At 36.9% G+C, this 24,589-nt stretch overlaps 1 protein-coding gene across 1 annotated transcript in view; it reads right to left on the reverse strand.

The window, feature by feature from the left end:
* cysu (peroxidase homolog) overlaps window positions 1–24,341 on the reverse strand; it is a 52,938-nt gene extending 28,597 nt beyond the window's left edge. Inside the window, exons 1-2 of the mRNA XM_074096394.1 lie at window positions 24,174–24,341; window positions 4,080–4,226 (exon numbers count right to left, since the gene is read on the reverse strand). Coding sequence (XP_073952495.1) covers window positions 4,080–4,226; window positions 24,174–24,208 — 182 coding nt within the window. The 5' untranslated portion in view covers window positions 24,209–24,341. The remainder of the gene's footprint in view (window positions 1–4,079; window positions 4,227–24,173) is intronic.
* Window positions 24,342–24,589: the final 248 nt, after the last annotated feature.

The following is a 24,589-nucleotide window of genomic DNA, read 5'->3' on the forward strand; positions in this document are numbered from 1 at the left end:
GCATGAGCTAGCGAAAGGATTTTGAAAGTGAGCGCAAACCGTTGCCTAATGCGATGCGTGAGATCGAGATGAAAGCAATTGTTGATACACTACCAGAGTTACAACACTGGCAGGTCAGCAATCTGCCTCGGAAGAGCACGAAAATTTGTAGTTTACACTCGACTCTGGTCTCGTCTCTTCCCAGCATTGTCCATTTAAACAGCATTTTTCGGTATCATGTTAATAAGACACTTAAAAACGAAATTATCAGCACTACATATAAGACCATGTGATGGGTTGGCATATCAATATTAGTTAAATATTTATTTATTTACTCGAAATACAAAATTTTACTTCATTTAGTTCATTTAAGTAATTACATTCTAGCACATGTATGTAATTATACTAGAATTTTATACTATATTTAGCCTACATCTGTGCCCTTACTACCTCTAGAAGCTAAAGATCAACGGAGATAATTATATGATGTAAGTAAGACGTAAGCTCAAATCCGGGCTTGTATTGTTACCGTTACTCTTATGTCACGACATGAAAACCAACACTGAGGTTAGACTAGTGGTCTCCGCTCACAGGGATCTCTATTGTACCTACTGGGGAAATTCCGTGCAATCTCATTCATCTTAATCTTCGAGAATCGAGGCCCTGGACTGAGCTAGGTTATAGACGTTGAGGAACTGTTCGAAGAGTTTCGAATGGAAAAATTTATAAGATTGGGTCTGATCTTGCTGGCTGCAATTAACACCACGGTGCCATCTAGTAGGCCGGAAATCAAAATTGATCGCCGATAGGCACCCCGCCTGAAGTATTTAAGTAGTAGTAGTATTTAGGTAGTAAAATAATTATGGTAAGCAGCGTTTCCACCAATAATGTGCGAGGGTGTGTTGCGAGGAATAATTATGTTTTTTCATTAACCAATAGAAACGCTTCTTTTACTTCACCTCGCTCCGCTCAGCTGTTTCCACCCGAGATGTGTTTCTAAAACTCCTTAATGATAGAAAACGGTCCAAAATCGATAAAAACAGTAGGTAGTATTTCGCATTCATTTCGAAAAGGTGCGAAATATTTGAACCATTTTTAAATTCAAATTCAAAAATGTATTCAAATTCTTTAATTAGGTACCTGTTTATTATTCCAAGAATTTTGAGCACTTCTCCATTGTAGTGGATAGTGATGATCAATTTATAAATGTTAAAATAAACATTTGCAAACTATTTGAGCACACAATTGAATTAGTTTCGCACAACTGTGCAATAAGTTTCGTTAATTATTTTTTATTTTCAAGTTTAGAAGGTTTATTGCAAACAGTAAGATACCTACGTATGATGTATTTTATGACTTAATAAGATTTGTTAAAATAATAGATGTTTGGTTCGTGACTGATCTTGATAAAAAATGATAATCGCGATAGTACAGTCATCTGCATTAATATCTGCCACAGCGGAGCACGCAAAAATATCTGATACGTTCTGTTGGCTCTAGAAATAGAGTCGTATCGTATCAAATATTCATGCACGCTTTGTTCTGTCAGATATTAATGCAGGAGGCCTATTAGATATCTGGCCTTGGTATCTTCCAAACCCTTCTTTGGCCTAACATATAGGGTCTGTACTCGTCAAACTGAACAACATTAGTTCAGCAACTTTTAAAAATAATGGAGTCTTCAGATTTTCCCTTTTTCATACAAGTTAAATACTGTTATCAATGAACGCCATCCTAGAACCCAACTGACGTCGTCTGTCACGCTACAAACATCAAGCATTTTGCTTTTGCATTGCTTCTTTAAAGTGTAATAAAAATAAAAAAAAGGAATAAAATTATATTTAAAAGTCGCTGAACTAATATTGTTCAGTTTGACGAGTACGATCTATATTTTAATTATTTGCTCGTATTAAAGACTCCACGGTATTATAAACGCGGTTACCTACACATGTCTTGAAAATTTTGCTGCTTAAGAAGTATTGATACGGAAACATCATAAAACGTATTTTTATACAAAAAAGTGCGAGTTAAATTAAATTAATTGCACTTTACTCGCATTCGTTTGAGTAAATAAATTAATAAATAAAGAAAAGGTGGGCTCGTGTAATCGGTGCCGGGTAAGTGTGTCAAGTTTGCGCGGCGCGGGAGCAGCTCGCGGTGACGCAACAGAGAAAGATGTCGCGGCAACCGGCAGGGTTGCCAGTTATCGTTTTTTAGGAATTTAAACAAAAAAAACCGTCGATATGTGAGTCGGACTTGCGAATCGAGGGCTCTCTACAAATTAGGTATCCATGAATATCCAGTGTCAGCAGAGTCCCTTTCCAAAACGAAATGTATCCAGGGTGGTTTTAATTTACAGGGTTACTGACATAGGCGACATATATACGTAAAAATTAAGATTTCATAGACTTTTACTACTGGTTGTGCTATATCATTAGTGCAGTGATATAGTAGTAGTATAGTAGTTAAGTAATAGTCAATAAAAATTTAATATCGAATATTTGCTGCATAAGTCGTGGTGGCTGAGTGGTTTGTGCCTATGGCCTCTCAAGTCTCTCCTGGTGGGTTCAAATCCCGGCTCGCACCTCTGAGTTTTTTGGAATTCACGTGCGAAATTACATTTGAAATTTACCACGAGCTTTACGGTGAAGGAAAACATCATCAGGAAACCTGCACAAACCTGCGAAGCAATTCAATGGTGTGTGTGAAGTTCCCAATCCGCACTGGGCCCGCGTGGGAACTACGGCCCAAGCCCTCTAATTCTGAGAGGAGGCCTGTGCCCAGCAGTGTGACTCATATGGGCTGGGATGATGATGATGATGATGATTTGCTGCATCTTAATACGATACCCTATACTGCATGTGGCCCGACACGCACTTAGCCGGTTTTGTTTTCTATGAGTTAGTAACCCTGGCAACAGGTGACCCAACGGTAAGAATATCAGTGGCTTACTTTTAACAGGGCCCTAAGTTTTATTTAAGTTTACACGAAGTTGAACCTTCTACAATTATTGACAGCTGGCATTACCAATGATAGCAGACTTAATTCAATCTGATAGTGTTTTGTTTAAACAAAGAAAGGTCACGAATGGCAAACCATGCCCTTTTCTACTCCCACCTGTAGTTTGACATTAAAAATTAACTTTTTAAGTTGTCTCGGCAGTCCACGTATCTTGTGCAATAATTGTGGTATTATCAAAGTGCAAGGAGGCGGAATGTTTTTTATTTTCACGGATCGGATTTGCAATCATGACTAAAGTAGTGCAAATTACATAAAAAAAACTTCGACATCAACATCTGACCAAAGCTTCAAATACGAATGCAACTATTAATTAATATCAATTGAAATACTTTTCTACGCTACTAAGGCATCCTTAAAAGCTATAAAAAATAAACTACAAAATATCACAAGTGAAAAAAGCCGTTGTAGCTGTACCCTGAAAGTGGTTTGACCTATGCCATCTCAAGCAGAGGACCCTGAATTCACCTGAGCAATTCCATGAAGGAAAACTTCGAGATAAAATCAGCACACACAAGCAACAAGTTCAATGGTGTATTTTAAAGTTTTTAATTCGCACCGTGCAAAACTCTGGCGAGTTGGGAACTTGCAGGGTTTTTGAGCCTGTGAGAGTGCGCACTGTCTGGGCCCTCCCCAGTCGTCCATTATGGATTTTTCCCGACTGAATACCTAGCTCCATCTCCTATATTTATACCTATAAAGCACCTCATATAAAATTTAAAAACTAAAAACAAGTAAACGAAAGCAAGAACCCTTTGGGCCTTTAGGCGACTCAATCCCAGAAAGAAAGAAAAAACCATGTGCACGCGAAGTTAGCATCTCATTTTTATAAAATCGTTTTTTTTTATATTGAACTGAACTATAAAAAAAATATCCAGAACTGTAGAACTATTCGGGATGCTACTAGAACAGCAATTACATTTCGAGATTCTAGAAATTGATATGCTAGGTTCACACACATGAAAAAACCGCACCGTGCCAGCGTGGGAACTACAGCTCAAGCCTTTTTATTCTGCGAGTAGGTACACTGCCTTGAAAATTCAGAGCTGGAGCTGGAGATAATGATGATGATGAAAACTTACAAATTTCCTCGCAACAGGTTGAGGCTATAGTCGAAAGCAGAGGTCCTTCCGGGGCCGTTGAGGTACAACGCGCAGTCGTTGTCGTCCGCAGCTGCCGAGAGTGGCGTCAGCGCACTGGCGCTCGCGCATAGCGCTAGTAATATCAACCTGCGAACAAATAGGATGTTTAGAATGATAATGATAGTGGCAATGGGCAAGCCACATCGCTCGAAGAACAGGTAACCGTTGGGAGGGAAAAATCTTCGAGTGGTGGCCTGACCACGAACCGAAAGACGAAGCGTTGGCAGGCCTCAGGACTGGTGGATGCAAGTGGCGAGTGGCCTTTGTTCAGTGGACGTCTTCCGGCTGATGATGATGATGATGAGAATGATAATAACACTAGTGACCGTTGAAATAGAGGGCAGGCCAAAATAATCCCCCTGTTTGATTAAGAATTAAGAAAATATACTGGTGCGTAAGAAAAAATTACCACAGGAAGTTGTATCGAAGAAGTTGGTCTCCTTCGTTACGAAATACTTCTGCGGTCCCTGGTTAAGACTTTTGGGGAAGCTTGGCAAGATTTTTGCCCACTTAACCGTATTACCCTATTACGCTATACTTAGAACTATTCTTAGCATTAAATTAATACTAGTGGCAACCCACTGGCATGTAGAAAAACTGGCCCGTCAGAAACAAAACACGGTGAACATATTTTCACCTCAGCACCTCAAACAGGCAGGTTTTGCTATGAGAATCCAGTGAGCAAAATCACATTTTGCTTACTCCGTGAGACAAAGTAACTTTTTAATTATTTTTTTTAATTCTAGACAGTGCTCAGTCTACTCACTGAATTACAAATATTTGAACTTCACTTTGATCTGGTACTTTCACTTCAACACGAAAAAGCGAGAGATAGGATCAAATGTATTTAATTACAATCTTAAATTAAATTTATAGTAAGTATTAGAAATATATCTATAATAAATGACATGAAAAAGAAATGTTTCCAAAATGTCATAATTTTCCCGCTCTTTTAATAAAGTATGCAACCTCGTTGCACGAAAACCGCTGATCTTGTTTTTTTTTTAGTAGCGTTCCGTATACAGCCTATCCGTATCTTGGCGTTGGAATAAATATTAAATTAATTTTTATCAAATTGAATGATTTTGTAACTAAATCTATTCATGTTTATTTAATATAACTCCTAATAAAATCATATTTAAAAAGGTTTAATAACGTTTACTACCTAACTATACGTTTATTGTTCAACCTTTTTAATGACCCAAAGATGAGCTTTTGCAGTATTAATTTTACAAGTTAGTAGTTTTAACTTCAAATTACAATGCATGTTATGCACTGAGTATGAGATTTGTATCAAGCCTACCACACTTTTTCGTTACGAATTCAAAAACTCTTTACTTGCCGGACACTTTTGATCATTCTCTGGCATTTTTAACTTTTTGGTGACTTTTTAAAGATGTGATGGCAATGGCGACTGTACGTATATTTTTTGAGTAATGGTTTTAAATTTGATTATTATATTTGTTTCTTAGTAATCGAATTATTTATATATATTTTATATTGTTTGTTCTGTAAATGGGTAATATGTGATTTTATTCTAACCTAGAATCACTCGCTACGCTCGTGATTCAATTATAGAATCCTTCGCTTGCTCTTGGTTCAAATTCAACACTTGCACCAAAAAACGACTTTGCTCTCTTGTTGCACAAATAACTATTTTACACTTGGAGCGGTTTCACACGACGTCTGATTCGAGTGCGATCCAAATCCGTGCAAAAATACGGACCGGAGGAAGTAGTAGAACAATTTGTATGGTAGTTTACGCACTAAATCCGATTTCCGTCATCCGATTTCACAACAAAAATAGTTCTACGACTACTCCGGATCGTATTTTCATGGATTACCGTTCTAATGCGAAACCGATCTTATACTTAGTAAGTACACGGTGCTTTAGAGCCGTAGGAACTTCGTGTGCGTTAATAAGTTAATGTGTAATTCATTGGATTATGTAATCGTATATGACGTAATTGTATCACACCTAAAAGCTATTATAGATCCTGGCATGCACATGCTAGAAAGGAGTTCTGGTTACCCAACACATTTTAAAGTGGGAAGTCGCTAAAGCATAATTTTACGGGATAATAATATTGCTTTCCACACATTTATGACACTTTCTATGATTATAAATTCAATGCAATTTACCCATTCGTACATATGCATACTGGGTTATTTATGTAAAAATTGCTACTTTTATTTTTATCTTTATCATAGTTTAAACATATTCACTAGCCACAAACTAGTTTGTGGCAATCAACTGTTATGACTGTATGAGAAAAGCCATGTACCTATGTATATGGAGGTAACAATTGAGGCATTCATATATATATATATATAACTAGTGAATGTTAGGCCTACTAGGATAAAATCGGTTTTACCAAAGTTATCTAATACCTTTAAGAGCAATTCTTGTATATATATCTGTGGCTCCAGTGAAAAGGGGTACATGTCGAAAAACCCAAGTTTACAGGAGACGCAAAAAACAGTTACGCCCGAGATGATTCAAACTTACGTTCATTACACTTGTATATTTACATATACTAATAAATGTGGTATGTTAAAGCACTAAATTAATTGCGCTCTTTCTTATGGGAATGTTATTTTTGCTCTTGATCTATTAGTTTATAAATTAACTACTTGTATCCAAAATAGAAGTATAAAAATAAGTGTAAAAGGTTCAAGTGGCTATATATATCGCTATTCACCAAGTTTTCGTAATTTATACGAAGTGAAAAAGGGTACGCATCCGGAATGTTTTTGTAGTACATGTATAATATTATCCACAGAAGACTAGCTTACGAACTAATGGTGTAGAAAATGATTGCATTTTTCAATTTATGCAGTTCTTTGGACTTAATTACAGACATAACAGACATGTAGCCTTTTGCACGTTTTTTTTTTTTTATTGTGTTTTAGTTATAAGTAGACTTAAATAATAATGAAAAATTCAAAATGCTTCTTGTATCCAAGTTGAGTGAATAAAACACACATGAAATTATTTAAATATCTATTCAAAAAACGCTATAAATTTTTCAAAAATCTCACATGCAAACATAAAAAATGCCCGTTTAAAACAAACTTAAAATTTCTCAACATTAGTATCTAAGTATGTCAAACACACTAGGTAGAGGGGATTTTCTGCGTCTTCATAGAAGATACCGTGTGCCATTGATCGTCATCATACGTCTTGTATTGTAGTCAAAATTAGGAAATTCTGCTTTTTAAAACTGAAAATTGCAGTCTCAGAGATATTAAACTTTTGTTTGTCCTCGTTATATTTTTTTGTTGAAGTGACCTTTTACTTACCTGCTTCGCTGTTGCCTCATTCGAAATTCCCCCATTTGATGATACCTAATTGATAGTCTCATGAAAACCCAAATTTAAAAACATTTTGAGCATTTATCTCAGCGAGCAGGCATGGACCCAAGCCACTTTACCGATAAGGAACGGCGGCTTAGGAACTCGCAAAATTTCAAGTGTAGCTTTTGCCGGCATTCCTATCTTCGATCCACAGCACGCTAGATCTCGCAGGTAGAATACTCAAAGCTCCAGCAGGCATTAACTACGAGATTGCATGCTTGAACGAGGCCACGAATGACTCGCTAGCTGGACCGAGTCCAAATCTCCCGTCCAACCCACATAGGCGAAGGGCCTGGAGTACAATAGCCTCCGTCACCACCTTATAGGCATTAATAGAACTATAACAGGCAGGGACCGGGACAGACTGTTAGCTGTGTCCAAGCCAGAATCTGGTTACTGGCTCCATGCATACCCCTCTCCCAACACTAGAACTTTTATCGACCCAGACACTACGCATAGCTGCTGGTCTACGGCTGGGAGTTGGGATCTGCGAAAGTAACAACTGTGTTTCTTGTGGGGCTCCAGTGGACCGTCTCGGCCAACATGGCTGTCCTGTTCCTCAGGTGCCGACCGACTGTCCCGCCACGCCACTCTCAACGACATTCTCAGAAGGGTTTCTTTAGTGCCAACGTTCCCTCCGCTCTGTAGCCCCAGATTGTACGGAGCGATGGCAAGCGCCCTGACGGAATGTCGTTGATACCCTGGAAGACTGGCCGTGCGCTGGTGTGGGACGCTACCTGTACAGACACCCTGGCGGCGTCCTACCTAACAGCAACTACCAATCGTGCGGGGCGGCGGTAGACGCCCGGAACGCCTCAAGGTCACAAAATATAGCTGTCTCGGCGCCCAATATCATTTCTTTGCTTTCGGCGTCGAGACTCTAGGTCCCTGGGTAAGGGTGCGCTGGAGCTACACAGGGAGCTCAGCAATAGGTTAAGGGAGGCAACAGGCAACCCTCGCGCCGGCAGCTTTCTCGCGCAAAGAATCGAAATCGGAGTTCAACGCGGAATGCTGCCTGCGTGATGGGCACCATGCCAAGAAGCCCACCTCTCTTTTTTAATTAAAGTTTTAGTTTTAGATATTTAAATTAAATAATAGTTTTAGTCCTATGGATATTTTGATTTCTTAATCATTCTTATTAAATGATTGGTGTCAAGGGATACATCTTAATTAATACCCTTAAAATTAATGCAATGTGCCATATTAGTTTAATAATAAAATGGTGTAAAAGGATATAACTTAATCGCGTAACCGTCAACTGCGCAGCTCGCAAGCGCGTTCTCCCTGCACAAGTCAGCGCACACGATTGTGGCTCATCCGTGAGCGCCGTGGCTCCCCACTCACCGCTCATTCCTCCGCGCAAAGACTTATATCCTTTTCCACGTAAACTTTTTCATATTCGATTTGTGAAAACGGCGCAGCTCGACTTAATCTTATATTTTATTTTATTTTTTTGTGTAAAGAGATTGAACTTAACTTGTATCAATGTAAACTAAATAAATCTGTTCTTGTTTTAGGGGTTCAAGTGTGCTTAGATTTTTTACACCCGCCATATGAAAAACAGCACGTACAACTAAATTTAGATCATAAATCACAAACAAAACTTTAGTTAATAGAAATACAACTTGACAAGTACCCTCTGTTCCTAACTTTTTAAGGCAGTTCTACCCTTGACCACCAGAAAACTCCGTTGTTTTAAAGATATCTTAGATCCGTTTACACCAATCGATGCGTTATTTTTTTGTGTTTTTTGGTCTATATAACTCAATTTGGCCAAATTCAGACTGTACCCTTTTCACTGGAGCCACAGATATATAATCATAATCTTGGAAGTGGCTCCAACGATTTTGATGAAATTTGGTATGTATATGTATGTATAGGTAGGGGTTTATATATATATATATATATGTAGAAAGCAATGAAGGTGAGTCCATCTGTGGACGAATGATTGTTGTAATGTAAGTGAGCGGATTGGATGACCGGGGGAGATGGTAGTTAAAAAAAGTGTTGTCTAAAAGAGCTCTTTGTGGAACAAACGTTTTGATTTTGATTAACGAGTGGGTGAGCTTAACTAGCTGCATCATTTCACTTGAAATTTACCACGAGCTTTATGGGCAAGGGAAACATCGTGATTTAACCTTCACGTTGTGTGTGTGAAGTTCACATACCATACCATAAGCTACTACTGTCTTTTCAACAGTAACAACTGAAATTATGTTAGGCATTTTATTAATTACGTTTTTTTAAAAGGTTTGATTTTTTTCATAAATTCTTACATACTTAGATATATTACAAAACAATACAAATACTAATAGAGTATGTCTAATATCAAAGCGAGATAAAATTAACGAAGCTAGCACGTTAGCTCTCGCAATCTTAAACTAGCACTTAGAAGTATGACTGAAACGCCAAAATAAGACATTAAAGGTATTAGAATCCAGTCGGCCGCGCGGCCAGCTTTTTATTATTCTGCACGCGTATAGAATCTAGATCAATAGGTATACCTACTTGTATGCTATAGGGTCCTTTCAAAATGTTCTGCAACGTATGTAATTTGTAAGTGGAGCAGGTGTGGCCTGCGCTTGAGTTTCGCAAGCTTCGAGCTTTTACCTAAGCCTTCAATCCACTGTTAACAGGCCCATTAGGTTTCCTGACGCGTGTTTAAATCTTTGTTTAGTGCCGGTATGTTAATCGTATGTTAAGTAGAGACCGTTAATCTTTGTGTGGTAACGTTTAATGCATTGGTTTTAAATTAATAGGTACTTGGTATTGATCAGCCCCGGTGGCCACTTGTGGTATTTTTCATAAGTTCCACGTCACCAATAAATGCGTTGATTTCGAAGAGAAAATGCACAAGTTAGGTAATAGTCGAACAAACTGAATCATGTACCAGGGTGGGACCTTAATGCTACTAATGTTATGTTGACATCCCATACTTTTGTCAAGAAAATCATAGTGAAATTGATTATTAAAAGCAGTGAATCAGTTTATCGAATGTACTACAACATGACTAATTGTATTATCTACAATTTTTGAAGAGTTCCCTCGATTTCCCTAGCATCCACAGCAACAACCAAAAAAATTAAATCAGCTTCTATACAGTACTATTCATTACTTATACATAGTATTCTAATTAAAAAACAAAAAATGCAACCGATTGACAGCCTTCTTTTTTTTGGAGTCGGTTAAAATAATGTTTCATTTAGAGAAAAAAATAGTTTCCTCGCCTCATACAAACATAACGGCTGATAAATAGTGACAGCTGCAGCAAGAAGCTTACACAAATCACCAGTTACGTTACTTTTACTTTGCCGACTCTTTTTTCAACTGTTGCGAAGAACATCTAGAATTAAATTCTCAACACGTCCTCGCTGCCAGTCGTTACTTTTTATTATCGAATAAGGCCTTATGGAGTGCTGTTTAAAGATATGTTAATATAAACATTGCAAACTACGAGTATTTGCGCCTTAAATTCAGCAAGCTCGTTTAAAGGTAAATTGTGTTAAGAACGTTTTAGCAATTTCTGTAATCAATTTGCGTCTATTGTTTCAATCACGAAAAGTGAATTGTAGGCAGAGAGATTTTAATATTGTTTATTAATAACTATTGGAATGAATGAATATAAGAATTTTGTAGTATGGAAGACGTGGTAGCCTTGTGGTTTAAGCTATTAGCCTCCCAAGCGGAGGGTCGTGGGTTCGAGCATGGGCTCGCAACTCTAAGTTTTTCGGAAGTTATGTGCCAAATGCACCACGAACTTTATGGTGAAGAAAAATGTCTTAAGGAAACCTGCATACACCTACGAAGAAATTCAATGGTGTGTGTGAAGTTCCCATGTTTCTATTCTGAGAGCAGCCGTGCGTGTCCTGCAGTGGGACGTGTACAGGCTGAGATGAGGATGATGGTAATGATCGTGGCGACATAGAATCTACGTCGCGACTTTTAGTAGTCGTTTGTGCCCTGGCTTATTGTGCAGAAGTAAAGTATTTGAATCGGCTTCAACAGATTTCGCTTTGATAGATGAAACCGTAAGTAGCGGTACTGACATAAATTCAGTTCATAAGAGCAAGTAAGTAATTGTAGATATGTCTTTGCCGCTGACTGACAGGACTATGTATCAAGCTGTTAGCGAAGTTAGTATTTAATTCAACGATTGACAAGTTTTTAATGAGAAAATAGCTTACGAGTAAGTATAATGTATGGTTTGTCATTACAAGCCATATTATGCAAGATATATTATTTTGATTACTTGCTAAGTAAATACTAAGCTATTTGAAATATTACTCGAGGTTTATAATAAATAGTTCAATGTTTTTTTGGTTTAAACGTGGTACAGAAAAAAATATCTTCAGTAGCTTGTTAGGGGTCAATCATTATCAATTTCGCAGAATAATTAATCGAGAGAAGTTAGGTAGTGCCCTTGCGTTTCGCTTGGCTTGTCTTAGCTGGGGCTCTACCGTGCTCCCAGATCACTTACTACTTATACCTAGTGCCATCCACAAAGACGCGTGATTTTGTCAAAATTAGACATACCTAAATGACATTGTGAATGACTCTACCTTTAATTGAGTTTATAGTACAAGTACATTCTTTACTGACTGTTCTCTACTGTGTAAATGTTTGTTCTCAAGTTTTGGGTGTTTAGATGTATTTAAGTATGTATCTGATTTAAGCGTCCAAACTAATGATCATGATAATCGTCGATACAACGTGAATACAATGTTGAAATGATACACATGTGGAACAATTCTCAGTTTCATTACTTACTGAAATTAAGACGCTTCTCGTGGTTTATTGGTTAAACACAAAGAATGTGCTAAAAATAAAGAAAAAAACCAAACATGTTCGCTACTTAAATTTACCGACAAACGTAGAGATTACGTTCATTGCGGTACAGAGCACCATTCATTTTGATTTGGGCTTACATAACGGATGATTACCGCCCCAGTGACCGTTGGCAGTTAGGGTTGCCAATGTATTGGCTGCAAAAGTATTATACTGATTGAGCGGTCTTGTGTGTACCTGTAGGTAGCGACGACAATAATAAACTTGATCTCAAAAAAAGCTCTTCATCCTGAGGTTTTTTTTATTTGACTGGATGGCAAACGAGCAAGTGGGTCTCCTGATGGTAAGAGATCACCACCGCCCATAAACATCTGCAACACCAGGGGTATTGCAGATGCGTTGCCAACCAAGAGGCCTAAGATGGGAGGTATCTTGAGGTACAAGTGCCAGTAATTTCACCGGCTGAGTCTGGCTAATTTTTCTATAGGTAAAGGCGATGAGTACGGTCTCCAACATGACGAGAGATCTTGAAAATAGCTAGGTATTTCAAAATTCAGTTGAATTTTTTAGAAGCGTGAACTAATAAAGAACCACTTCCAGTGGCCTTTGACCAGCTTGGGATAGGTACTGATATTATAAGCCAAGGCAAAATATGTTTTTAGGAGCTTTTATCTAACGTACACTGTTCGTATATGTTTGTATTACCTACCTAAGATATCCGTTTTAGAATTGACAAACCATTTTACGATATTTCCATGCATACTTAAGTAAGTACAGCGACAGTATATATAAAAAATGTGGTTAAAAGTACATATTGGACTGTGGTGTGAGGCAGGGGGGGGCTGACTTCTCCTCGGTTATTTAATTTGTACGCTGATGCACTAATCGAGGAACTGAGCAGTATGAAGGTGGGCTGTCGTATAGATAACGTAAGCGTAAATAATATCAGCTATGCTGACGATATGGCTCTGCTCGGTCCCACAGTTAGTGCTGTAAGGGAAATGTTAAAAGTATGCGAGAGATACACAGTGGAGCACGGTTTGAGGTACAACGTTAAGAAAAGTGAGTACATGATTATTAAAGGTACCAATAAGTTACCGAACGACATACCACCACTTTATCTGGACGGTGTACCATTGAACCGTGTTTCGCAGTTTAAGTAACTTGGTCATATTGTAACCGAAGATCTTAGGGATGACCTTGACCTTGAGCGTGAGCGTAGGGCGCTGTCCGTGCGTGGTAACATGCTGGCACATAGATTTACTCGTTGCACACTAGGTGTAAAATTAACACTTTTTAAAGCTTATTGCCAAAGCTTTTACACGAGTAGTCTATGGGTGAGTTTCACGCAGAGGTCGTACGCTGCTCTGCGCATACAATACAACAATGCCTTTAGGGCGCTGTTGAGAATCCCTCGTTTTTGTAGTGCATCGGGCATGTTTGCTGATGCTGCTGTTGACGGTTTCCACGCACTCATGCGCAAAAAGTCTGCATCATTAATAACGCGCGCGCGAGGGAGTAGGAACGGCATCCTAAATATGTTGATGGAGAGATTTGACTGTCCTGCTCCTCTATCTCGGTCGATTCGTGAGTTTGCACGTGAGAGGGGGGTTAGTTGACCAATCAAGGTAGGGCTCTGCTTTGATAATAATTATACGTATTGATTTCTAGAAAATATTTATTAACTTAGTAATGATAATTATATAGTGAATTTAATTTTATTAATGATTATTGTAAATGAATGAATTCTTATTTAAAATTAATTTGATTATGATAAACTAACATAGTATTATAAGTCAACCTTGTTACTAACAAATTATGGATTTCATTTTCTGAAATAAATGTTTTTTTTTTTAATATAAATTTGGTGGTGAAATTCTAGTGTTTCAGCCAGGATCGTCTCCACTGGAGGAAACACTTTAGCACTTAATGACATCGACTAAAAGAGTTGGTATATCCGTACCAAAGTAAAGTTTGGATGCCAATGCGAGTATAGCTAACAAAATGAAATGAATTGGAAAGTAAAAAAAAAAAACAAAAGTAGCATTTTGGCGTTTTAGTACTTTTTTTTTCCTTTCCACTGTCGACAAGTTTATTTTCTTGTTACGTGTGAACTGTTGCACGGGCGATTGCTCACCGCTCGGCGACTGACGCGACCTCTGACTCTGACCCGCCGAGAGATCGCGAACTATTTCAAAAATAATAACGATTATGTGTAAGATGTTTTGATACTCTTCAGCCAACTTTAACTTTTGATACTCTTCATTTAATGGAAATGAAAAAATAACTTAAATTAATTTTAGTAAACTTAAGTGAAACGAGGAAAGATCGCTACCTATTGTTTTGATGTAACAAAGATTAAGTAATGAGCAGATAGGCAATAATCACGAGTCCGATCTCCACGGATATATAAACATTTATAGTTATTTTATATAATCTGTATACTCGTATACTTTTTACTAATATCCTTATTAATGCAAAAGCGAGTATGTTCATTTGTTTGTTACACTTTCTCGCTTAAAGTACTCAATAGTTTTTATGTCGAAAAACTGTATCGTTTCTGCAGGCACGCGGTAAGCGAATTCTTCCTATAGATTGAACTACTTAATCACTGCCAAAGATACATTCAAATCTTCACCTTTTGACATTTAACATGCTTAATGAAAAATTCCACTAATGTTTACAGCCGCGGGGCAGAAAGCTCGTTAAATGGATGCTATCTACTCTACGAGTGATTGCAGACTCGTCCAATAAAATATGTGAAACATATTTTTTAATTTTATCATTTCGCAACGAGTTTAATTTAGTGCCCGCTAAATCTAAACGTGTTCGTAATTTACGCTGCTAAGTATAAATATATGTAGTTCTGGACTCATGGGTACCCCCCAACTAGAAATTCGAGGCCCAACGGTCAAGTGATATTTCAATAAGTACGCTCAAATGGATACATTCTAACCTAGAATTGGATTTTTTTCTAACTCATACTCCAACAGTTACAAACAAACACTTGTTACTCGATCGTCACACCACATACAATAAAGCAAGGTACATTTTTCAAGTTCAAATTTTGCAATGCCTCTTTTGTTTAAACCTGTTAAATGTTTTATATTTCATAATACGGTATATGACAACTCCTGATTTTGACATATCTTAATATTATTATAAAGGTATAGATATAAGTACAGATAGTGTTTAGCGAAGAGAAATTTTTTATCGGTTGAAAATTGGATTTATAGTGATTTTTTGAAAAATCTATATACCTGTCTCTTTCTCAAACGCTTTTCTCTATGCAACAAGTATGGACTGGCGTGTGACTTCACATGCCAGTATGTCTTTCTCTGTCTAATCTTGAATTTAAAACCTTTATAACTTTGTTATTTGAAAAAGGTAGCTTAAAATTGTTTTTTTATTCGATAACAGGCATTGTGTAGTTTTAATTTATAAAACATATACAAAATAGTGAAATACCGTACCTATTACATATTACGCACGTCTATTTATGTATTTTATTTTAAGTACAGGATCATAAGAGGTATTACAACAAACTTATAACAAATCAAAAATTGTGTGTCCGATTTCTATCATCAGTGTTCATTTTAATCAAAGCCCAACCCAAAGCCCGAACTCGTGAACCACAAAGCTGAAAATTATGAAAACGGTTTCATTTATAATGTGGGTTGACCCTTGACCTCATTCCCTACTACACCACGTAGCAGTCGGTCTTGCAACAGGAGCGAAGCCGTGGACGAAAAGCTAGTTAAGTGCAGGTTGTAATTCTGATTACGTAATAAATATTTCATGTATAAAATAGTTAGATCGTGCAGAGAACCATCCCCTCTGTCGGCCCGCATTCTTTAAACATGCCTCCAACTATGAAAACTGGTACTACGAGTACATTACGCTCACGTGCCTCTTCGGAGGATCTCCAGTAACTTTCTTCCTTATGCAACGTTTATGAATGGACAAGATTCCGAACCTTATATGGATCTTGTAGGCACGAGCAAATTTTTTTTTATATTGATATTTGTCACTGAAACATTTCGATAAGATATCAAAAGTAATGATTTATTTTGATAGCAAACCAGTATTTAATAAAGGCAGTGATGACTAGTGCAGATTAGTTTTACCTTTGTTTTTTTTTGTTTTGCTTTATTGGTAGCATTGGATGAGATATAAGATAAAGATTTATACGATTCTTGTACTAGTAACTTTTAAAAATAACACGAAAAACATCGATGATTTAGCTCATCCCTAGCTGTCGACTATTCGTTACTTGGTGTATTGTATAGCGAGTGCGAGTGCCATCACTTCAATATACAGCATACGTTGCTACAGAAAGTTCACTCTTTGAGTAGAACATTTCCAAATAAATGATAAATGTGCAGATAAAACATTTAACCTATTTAACCGTAATTAAAAGGCAGATATATATGCAAATTTTTTAGATAAGGTAAAACACTTTGTATCGAAATTAATTAGTTTTAATTAATTTTTATGTGAAATGGTTTATTATCTGTTAATTTCATGTCTTTTAAGCACCATAAAACGTTATTCATATTATATTCGTTATTGTTACCTAATAATGGTACTAGTGATGTAATATTCGCATTCGCTTTCGCGAATATTTGCATATTTTTGAATCGCTTTTGCGAATATTTCAGCAATATTAGATAATAGTAGGTTAATAAAATCAAAATACATTAATTTCTTATGTTTTTTATACAAGAAAAAATAACTTAACCTCGTAATCACATTATCAGTCTTCACTTAATAATTTGGTATGCGTTCGTATAAACTCGGTAATTCTCGGAACAAAATACAAACAGAACGCACTTCGCTCGAACGAGACTGCCATAGACAATTGGCGCCAGAACGAAAAACTGAATACATATTCGCATTCGCATTCGCGAATGTCGTCAGACATTTGCATTCGCATTCGCATTCGCGAATGTTCAAAAAATGACATTCGTTATATCACTAGTAGGTACGTATGTTTATAAAAATAAAACATATCTTTTATAAGCCTACTCTAGTCCTCACTACTCAGAGAAAAATAATTTATTGAGATAGTTAATTTAGTTAGATTTATTTCAACAAGTTATCTTTTATGCACTAAGCAAAAAAAGTAAATCAAAGATCCCCGCACTGTATCATCTGTTCTAGATAAGTTGCGGCGTCGTTCGGTTGCATAAACGCCGGTCAAGATGCGCCGCATTACGTCACGCTCCCGCTGTCATCGCGATTGTGTTCGACCCAAAGGTTCGACCAGGTGAAGGTGCCGTTTATTGGTATGGGGTCCATATCGGCTCGCATACTTATTGGAAGTCCGAATGTAGTATTTGTCAGAACGGTCGTTTTTCATAACTCTTTTTTCTCTGAATCCAATAATTGTTCAGAATTGTTATAAAACAAACCTAACCTAACCTATAATTTTCTATAGAATGACCAAGTAAAAATTTCAAAAAACTGTAAGGTATCAATGAGAAAAAATTATGACAAACGATGATTCGGACAAAAATTACGGTATGACTAGTGAAGAGTATGCCAACTTTGGCGCTCCCATTGGTATGCCATCAGAGACAATTGGAGTCGGGGGGCTACTATGAAATTCGAAGTTCGTATCGTACCATTCCTTTCACTCTCGTATTAAATAATATAAGCGTCAGCGGGACGGCAAGATACGAAGTTCGAATTTTGCACTTCGTAGTATAGGACCTGATAATGCTTTGATTGCACGAGCTAAGTTTTTTAAAATTAATATAGACACCAGTCGACCTATTGAACTTTGCGTTTTAGGGCTGTACCTGAAAGGTACCAGAGGGATGGTATCCTTTCATTTCGCCAATTTTTTTTACAAATTATTCACTTTTATAGATGGTTTATAAGATTAATAATATATTATCACAATATTGAAGACAAACTTAATTTATTGCAATATCGGCCTTATGGTTCGATAGACTTATGTATGGTAGAAAATTATGTCACAGGTCTTCAATTTTATGATATGCAATAGACTCTATTGAATAGAGCTATGAAACTTCCAGGTCACACTTTAATACCAAGGTGTAGGGTTAGTAAAGCCAGGGTTAAGAGGCTTGGCTGTTCCTTGGATCTGATATCTTTTTACAGCGAAAACGTTATGAGCTTTTGAGTTTTGGCCGTCATTTTTACATGAAATGTTTTTGGTGGGATCTCATTTATTTTTGTAAGGTGCTCGCTAGTCCGCTTAGCAAATATTCTGGTTCGGAAAATATAACTTACCTACTATACTTTTAAAGCAAGTCTGCACCCTCATTAAAAGGGGTTGGAGGTTGAAAGTTATAGATTTCTTAATTTTGCTGTTCTTTTTATATAAATCCTAAGGTTCATACCAAATTTCAGCATTCTAGGACACTGGGAAGTATCCTTGTTTTACTAGTAATGTTTACAGACTTGCAACCCCTTTTATAGGGGTAGAAGGGTGAAAGTTATATATTTATCAATTATTCTGTTCTTTGGTGTCAACTGGGATGATGTTGATGGGTAGGCAGAGAACATGAAATGCCGCTTCGGAGCCACTTTAAGGAATTTTAGGTTTTTATAAGGGTTTGAAAATACGACAAAACGGTTCGAGAAAAGGTAGGTAGTGCCCCGTCTTCTTTTTGTTCGTCTTGGTGAGGGCACTACCGTGCCCCCAGATATAGAGATGGCTTTACTAAGTCAAGATAAAACTATGTGGAGCTGTAGTCAGGGCCTTAGAATAATCTCGATAGTTGTTTTCGTAATTTGTATCTTTGTTTATTCTCGAATGTTTAAGGATGCACCTGTCGCAACTAACCTTAAACTGTGTCGGCCTTGAGTTTTGTAACCTCACGGAATTTACTTTAGAAATATTATGATTGCCCAAAAAGTTTAAACGTTAACAATTTCTTAATTTCAGTCAATGCATATTCTTAATTGTTTATTTTTGTAATGATTACTAAATTGTTTAAAAGTAAATCTATTTTCCATTAAGAATCATGATGGTGGGTACTGCACCATCTGAAAGTCAATATCAGAGTTAGTTATTCTGTGGTGTAAGTATTTGCCAATAAATATATCGAAGTCGTTCTAATTACCTAAGCTAATAAGCAGCGATACATGGTCTCCTCACATTTATGGATTGTATAACTGTGAGACACTGATTTCATAGTAGTTTTGGCCTTAGCACAAGAAACTTGATAATATTTATGATATTAATCACTCAAAATGGAAATATTTTAAATAAATTAACCTCTTGTAATGCCACAAAAACGTCGAGGTAATTTAAAAGATAATGTTTATTGATTAAATGAGTGAAAACAGCTAATGTGGCGATACTATAAGGTAATTAAGTATAACTGGTTTATAATTGTTCATATTATTTTGATGTTCTGTACATGTTTAGACGAAAAATATCACACTTTTAGGAGTGTCGTCGCGCAGAAGAATTATAAAAGCTCATCTAATTCCCACAAGCGTTGTAATATTTTAATTCAATAAAGCAACGTTGGGCACAAACGTAATTGGGCTCAGCGGCGACGTAACAGGTCAAACGGTGGGCCATCCATCACAATCTGTCAAGTCATGCTCTCGCTTTCATTGAAAATTTGGTACAGACAATTCATAAGTAGAAAATTTACTAAGGTAAACTAAGGTAGATGTTCAGAAGTCAAAAAGAATAATCTCGTTACTTTCGCCATCTACCGAAATAGCTATGTTAAATTCAACAAAATAGAAACAAACATGACTTTGTATGTACAGTCACCAGCACCAATATGTGACACGACAATATCTGATACGATACGACTCTATTTCTAGGGCCGGTAGGTCGTGTCAGATAATTTTACATGCTCCGCTGTGGCAGATATTAATACAGATAACGTACCTACCTACCTACCTACTCGTGTTTTAAACATTTACGTGTCAAGACCCACAGTAACATTTAATGTTTCAGTTTTCCTTACCATGCAAGCGATTTACTTTTACTCGTAGAAAGTGTGTAATTAATAAATATTCCTTTACAAAATACCATAAACAGGACTTATCTCGCTATTATTACACAAGTAATATTTACCTCGACGTTTCGGCAACGTTACAGTTGCCGTGGTCACGAGTAGACTGAAGTGTGGGGTGTCAAGTCTGCCTAGCAGCGCGAGTTCTTCGAACTACCCGCACTTGATCACTAATAGTACCGGCACTCGTATCACGAACTACCCGCACATGGTCACTTATATTAGTCACCCTATCACACCGACACACAACACTAACAACCGAACATTCATCCCGACGCCGACACTTGTTAATAACAGGATTCCACGAAGATGAAAGCTTATACCCATCGTCCCGGTTGAAATTCTTATGCTTTTTTATTTCAACTGCTTCACGTATCATTCTTGAGTAAAAATGACGTTCCGTGGACAGAATTTTGGGATTGTGAAGCTCATTCCAGTGGTTTGGCCCTGACTCCAACAAATGCTCGGCTATGGCTGACTTGTTTACCTGGCGATTTTTAACAGCTGCAATGTGTTCCTTGACCCTCTCAGCTATTGTTATTTTCGTCTGTCCGACACAGGAATTACCACAACTACAATCAACCCTATAAACGTCGAGGTAAATATTAGTTGTGTAATAATAGCGTCATAAGTCCCGTTTATGGTATTTTGACTATGAGTGAGAATCACGAAAGTTTAAAACGTTATATTCCTTTAAAGCTGGGTACTACTCTACCAGCAAATTCTAGAATTTCTGTAGCGTATAATAGCTATTAAAATTAAGGGTAGAGCCACTTTGAAACATATTATCGCCATTGCAATTAAAACAAGGTATTTCCTAGTTTAGACAGAAGTGCATAGATTATTAAAGTGAATAAATTAATACAAAAAGTAATGCGAAGTTATTTAATAATAATAACTTCTAGTAGTCAGAAATGCATTTCAAAACACGATTGTTTAACTAGTTTGGTCAGAGTTATAAACTCAGCTGTGCAAATTTACCAATTGCATCCTTGTGTTGCTCAAATTCTGCAATAATAGCAACACGTGATTATAATACATTTCAAAACCGTGAAAGTCCTCTCTAGTCTAGTTCCAATTTCAGACTGAAGTGTTATCTGTTATATTGAAGTCTCACAGTGGAGAGTAGAAGACAAATGCAATGCACTTTTTTTGTCGCTTGCTGTATCAAAAGGGGCGCTAAAGATATGACTCACCGAGGGTGCCTAGATGGCTAAGGCCGGCCCTGAACAAATGTAGGAGTTTAAAACATATCAAACATTACTTGATATAGATTATTTTCGGTCAGTCAATTATCTCTACAATGATTAAAAATTCTGTTGTCACATTTGCAGTTACACTTTTATTCCATTTAATGCTTCTAAGATTATTAAAGTGAATAAATGAATACAAAAAGGAATGAGAAGTTATTTAATAATAATAACTTCTAGTAGTCAGTAATGCATCATGGATCACACCTTGACATGGTGACGCACAGTTACTCGTATATCACACATTTTATGGTGACTTAAGGCGGCCCGGTTAATAAATGATTTATAGCTCAAACGATCTATGATATTTATTTATAAAATAATAAAAATAACTACTATAAAGTGTTTCTAATCTAAGGTAATAAAGGGCACCGTTATTTCTGATATTTTCAGATAAGTACATAATTAAAAAGTTGGCTAAGCGTGAATCGGACCCCGCACCGAGGTGTCGTATCCAAAGTTATTTATGGCACTAGGCAAAATAAAACTTTACTGCCTTAATTCTTACAAAATTTCATAATTTTATAGGTTTGAGTCCCACGGGTTTTTTTTTATTAAATTTCGTCTTTTTCTCTCAGTAGGTACCATTTGAGAGCGTGGACTTTAAATAATATCTGTATAAGTTCCAGGGATTTCTCCAGGGACAGGCAGCTAGTTAACGAAATGATCCTTTAAGGTTTTTTTTTGTGGTAAGTATACCTAAATGGAACGCAGTACAAGAGAAAATGTTAACATGATTTTGAAAACGATTAGCTATAATTTTAATTCATCATCATCATGTCAGCCGAAAGACGTCCACTGCTGGTCATAGGCCTCCCCCAAAACTCTCCACTCAGACCGGTCTTGTGCTTTCCGCATCCACCGCGATCCCGCGATCTTAACCAAGTCGTCGCTCCATCTTGTTGGAGGCCTACCGACAGTTCGTCTCCCGGTCCGCGGACGCCATTCGAGAACCTTCTGACCCCATCGGCCATCAGTCCTGCGAGCAATCTGCCCCGCCCACTACCACTTTAGTTTCGCAATTTTTCGGGCTATGTCGGTAACCTTAGTTCTACTGCGGATATCATCATTTCTAATTCTATCCCGCAGGGAAACCCCGAGCATAGCCCTCTCCATAGCCCTCTGAGTGACTTTGAGTTTTCTCATGAGGCCCATCGTTAGCGCCCACGTCTCAGATCCGTATGTCATCATAATTTTCATTGAAAGGTGACTAAACAACTCAAAGCGTGAAATAGCAAAAACTGCCGTATTTCATGCTCGGCAGAGGTCGTCGACACGACCAATGCGGGTCGGAAGCCGAGGAGATATCAAATTCCCACACTTAGCACACTTTTTTTAGACAAGACTAAAATAAACAAAGTTTTAATAGAAACCGATTTGAATGAATGTTTATTTAAAGCTACAAAGGTTATTTTTACAAGCTTTTATCTAACTTATATCTATTTTCTTTCTTGCTCGTATATTTATTTTCTTGCTTCAAATCTTGCAAATTTTCATCAAATTTTGATCCACTTCTAGTGATTGAATTTACTTTGAAAATCGGTAGACATAAGTAGGACACAGGTACAGTCAGCTATATTAATATCTGCCACAGCGGAGCGTGCAAAGTATTTGACAATATATGCCTATCCGATACGACTCTATTTATCAGATATTTATGCACGCTTTATTGTGTCACATATTGAAGCTGCTGACTGTAAATGCAATAAAAAGTACCATAAATGAGAAAAGCATGTATTGAAAATAAGATTTTTAACATAATTATAAGTTGAACTTACGAGCCCTATAAATTCACCAACATTATTATAACATTTTTGTATGTAAAAATAACTGTTAACATAGTTTCTCGCATCTTTTTCCGAAATCCGTGGGTGTTATTACCGCGTAGGTTCTGTAACGGTTATAAAATAACCATAATGTTTTAAATATGTGCAATAATAGCATCAAATTAACATACAACATTTCATTTGAATATTTCTTTCGCGGGAACTTTTATGCTCTTTGGAGTTATAATCTCTCAGCTCTGAAGTAAATTATGCTGTAATAAAATTATTAACCGTGTTGATTATATGAATGAAAACAAACCGTTATTTAGTAGTATAAACACATCTTAGTAATTTATTTTCCGTAGCTCCAAGAACAGACTAATTACTTACTACTTAAATTAGTTATTTTTATGATTTTCTTGATTTATGTACCGGTACGGGTTAATGATGTTCGACACGGTGTGAGAGTTGATTAAAATTACAATAAAAGATCATGTAATATAATAATTAAGTTACATAATTTATAGGTACGTAAAAAGCTACGTGCTACGCTATGGTTCGTAGAGTCTCTACACCGCTACGTTTGCTGTTATTAGAGTTCAACGCTTTGATGTTCAACGACAGTCATTGCAAAATATTAATAAAATTGAAAATAAAAAATATTATGTTATAAAATAAATTAGATAGTTGGACTCGTCAAAATTATTTAATTAATAAAATATTATGCATTTTTTTATTTCATCGTACCTACAGTAATTTAATTTCGCATTATTTTTTTACGTCATTAATAAGGTTCTGTTTCAATTACTTGAATCTCTTAAATACATACAGTTGATAAAAAAAATAACAAAAGAAAAACAATACCTCGATATCATCGTTCCCTTCCTCACTTGCCACATTATCTTGAGCACAACACTGGCAGCATAGATCACTGTTCACAAAACAAATTAAAAAAATAATTGAATGTTTTTTTTTTCACGACAACGTGCTGACGGCGGGTCGCCGGCGAGAGCACTGGCCGTCGGAGGCTGCGCGGGCGCTTGGAAGCCTGCGTGAAAGTACCCCCAACCCTCGGCTTACACTTGGACGCTGCGCTGGCCGGACGGGGCGACCTTCACGGTAAACCTCAAGCTTCACGTTTGCACTTTTAAATAGTTTATTGAATCAGGGGGGCTACTACAAAATTCAAAAATCGAAGTATAGTATTGTCCCTCTCACTCTCGCATTAAATAATATAAGCGTCAGCGGAACGGCAAGATACGAAGATCGAATTTTGCACT

This window comes from Choristoneura fumiferana, chromosome 13 (genome assembly GCF_025370935.1).
Source record: "Choristoneura fumiferana chromosome 13, NRCan_CFum_1, whole genome shotgun sequence".
NCBI lineage: Eukaryota > Metazoa > Arthropoda > Insecta > Lepidoptera > Tortricidae > Choristoneura > Choristoneura fumiferana.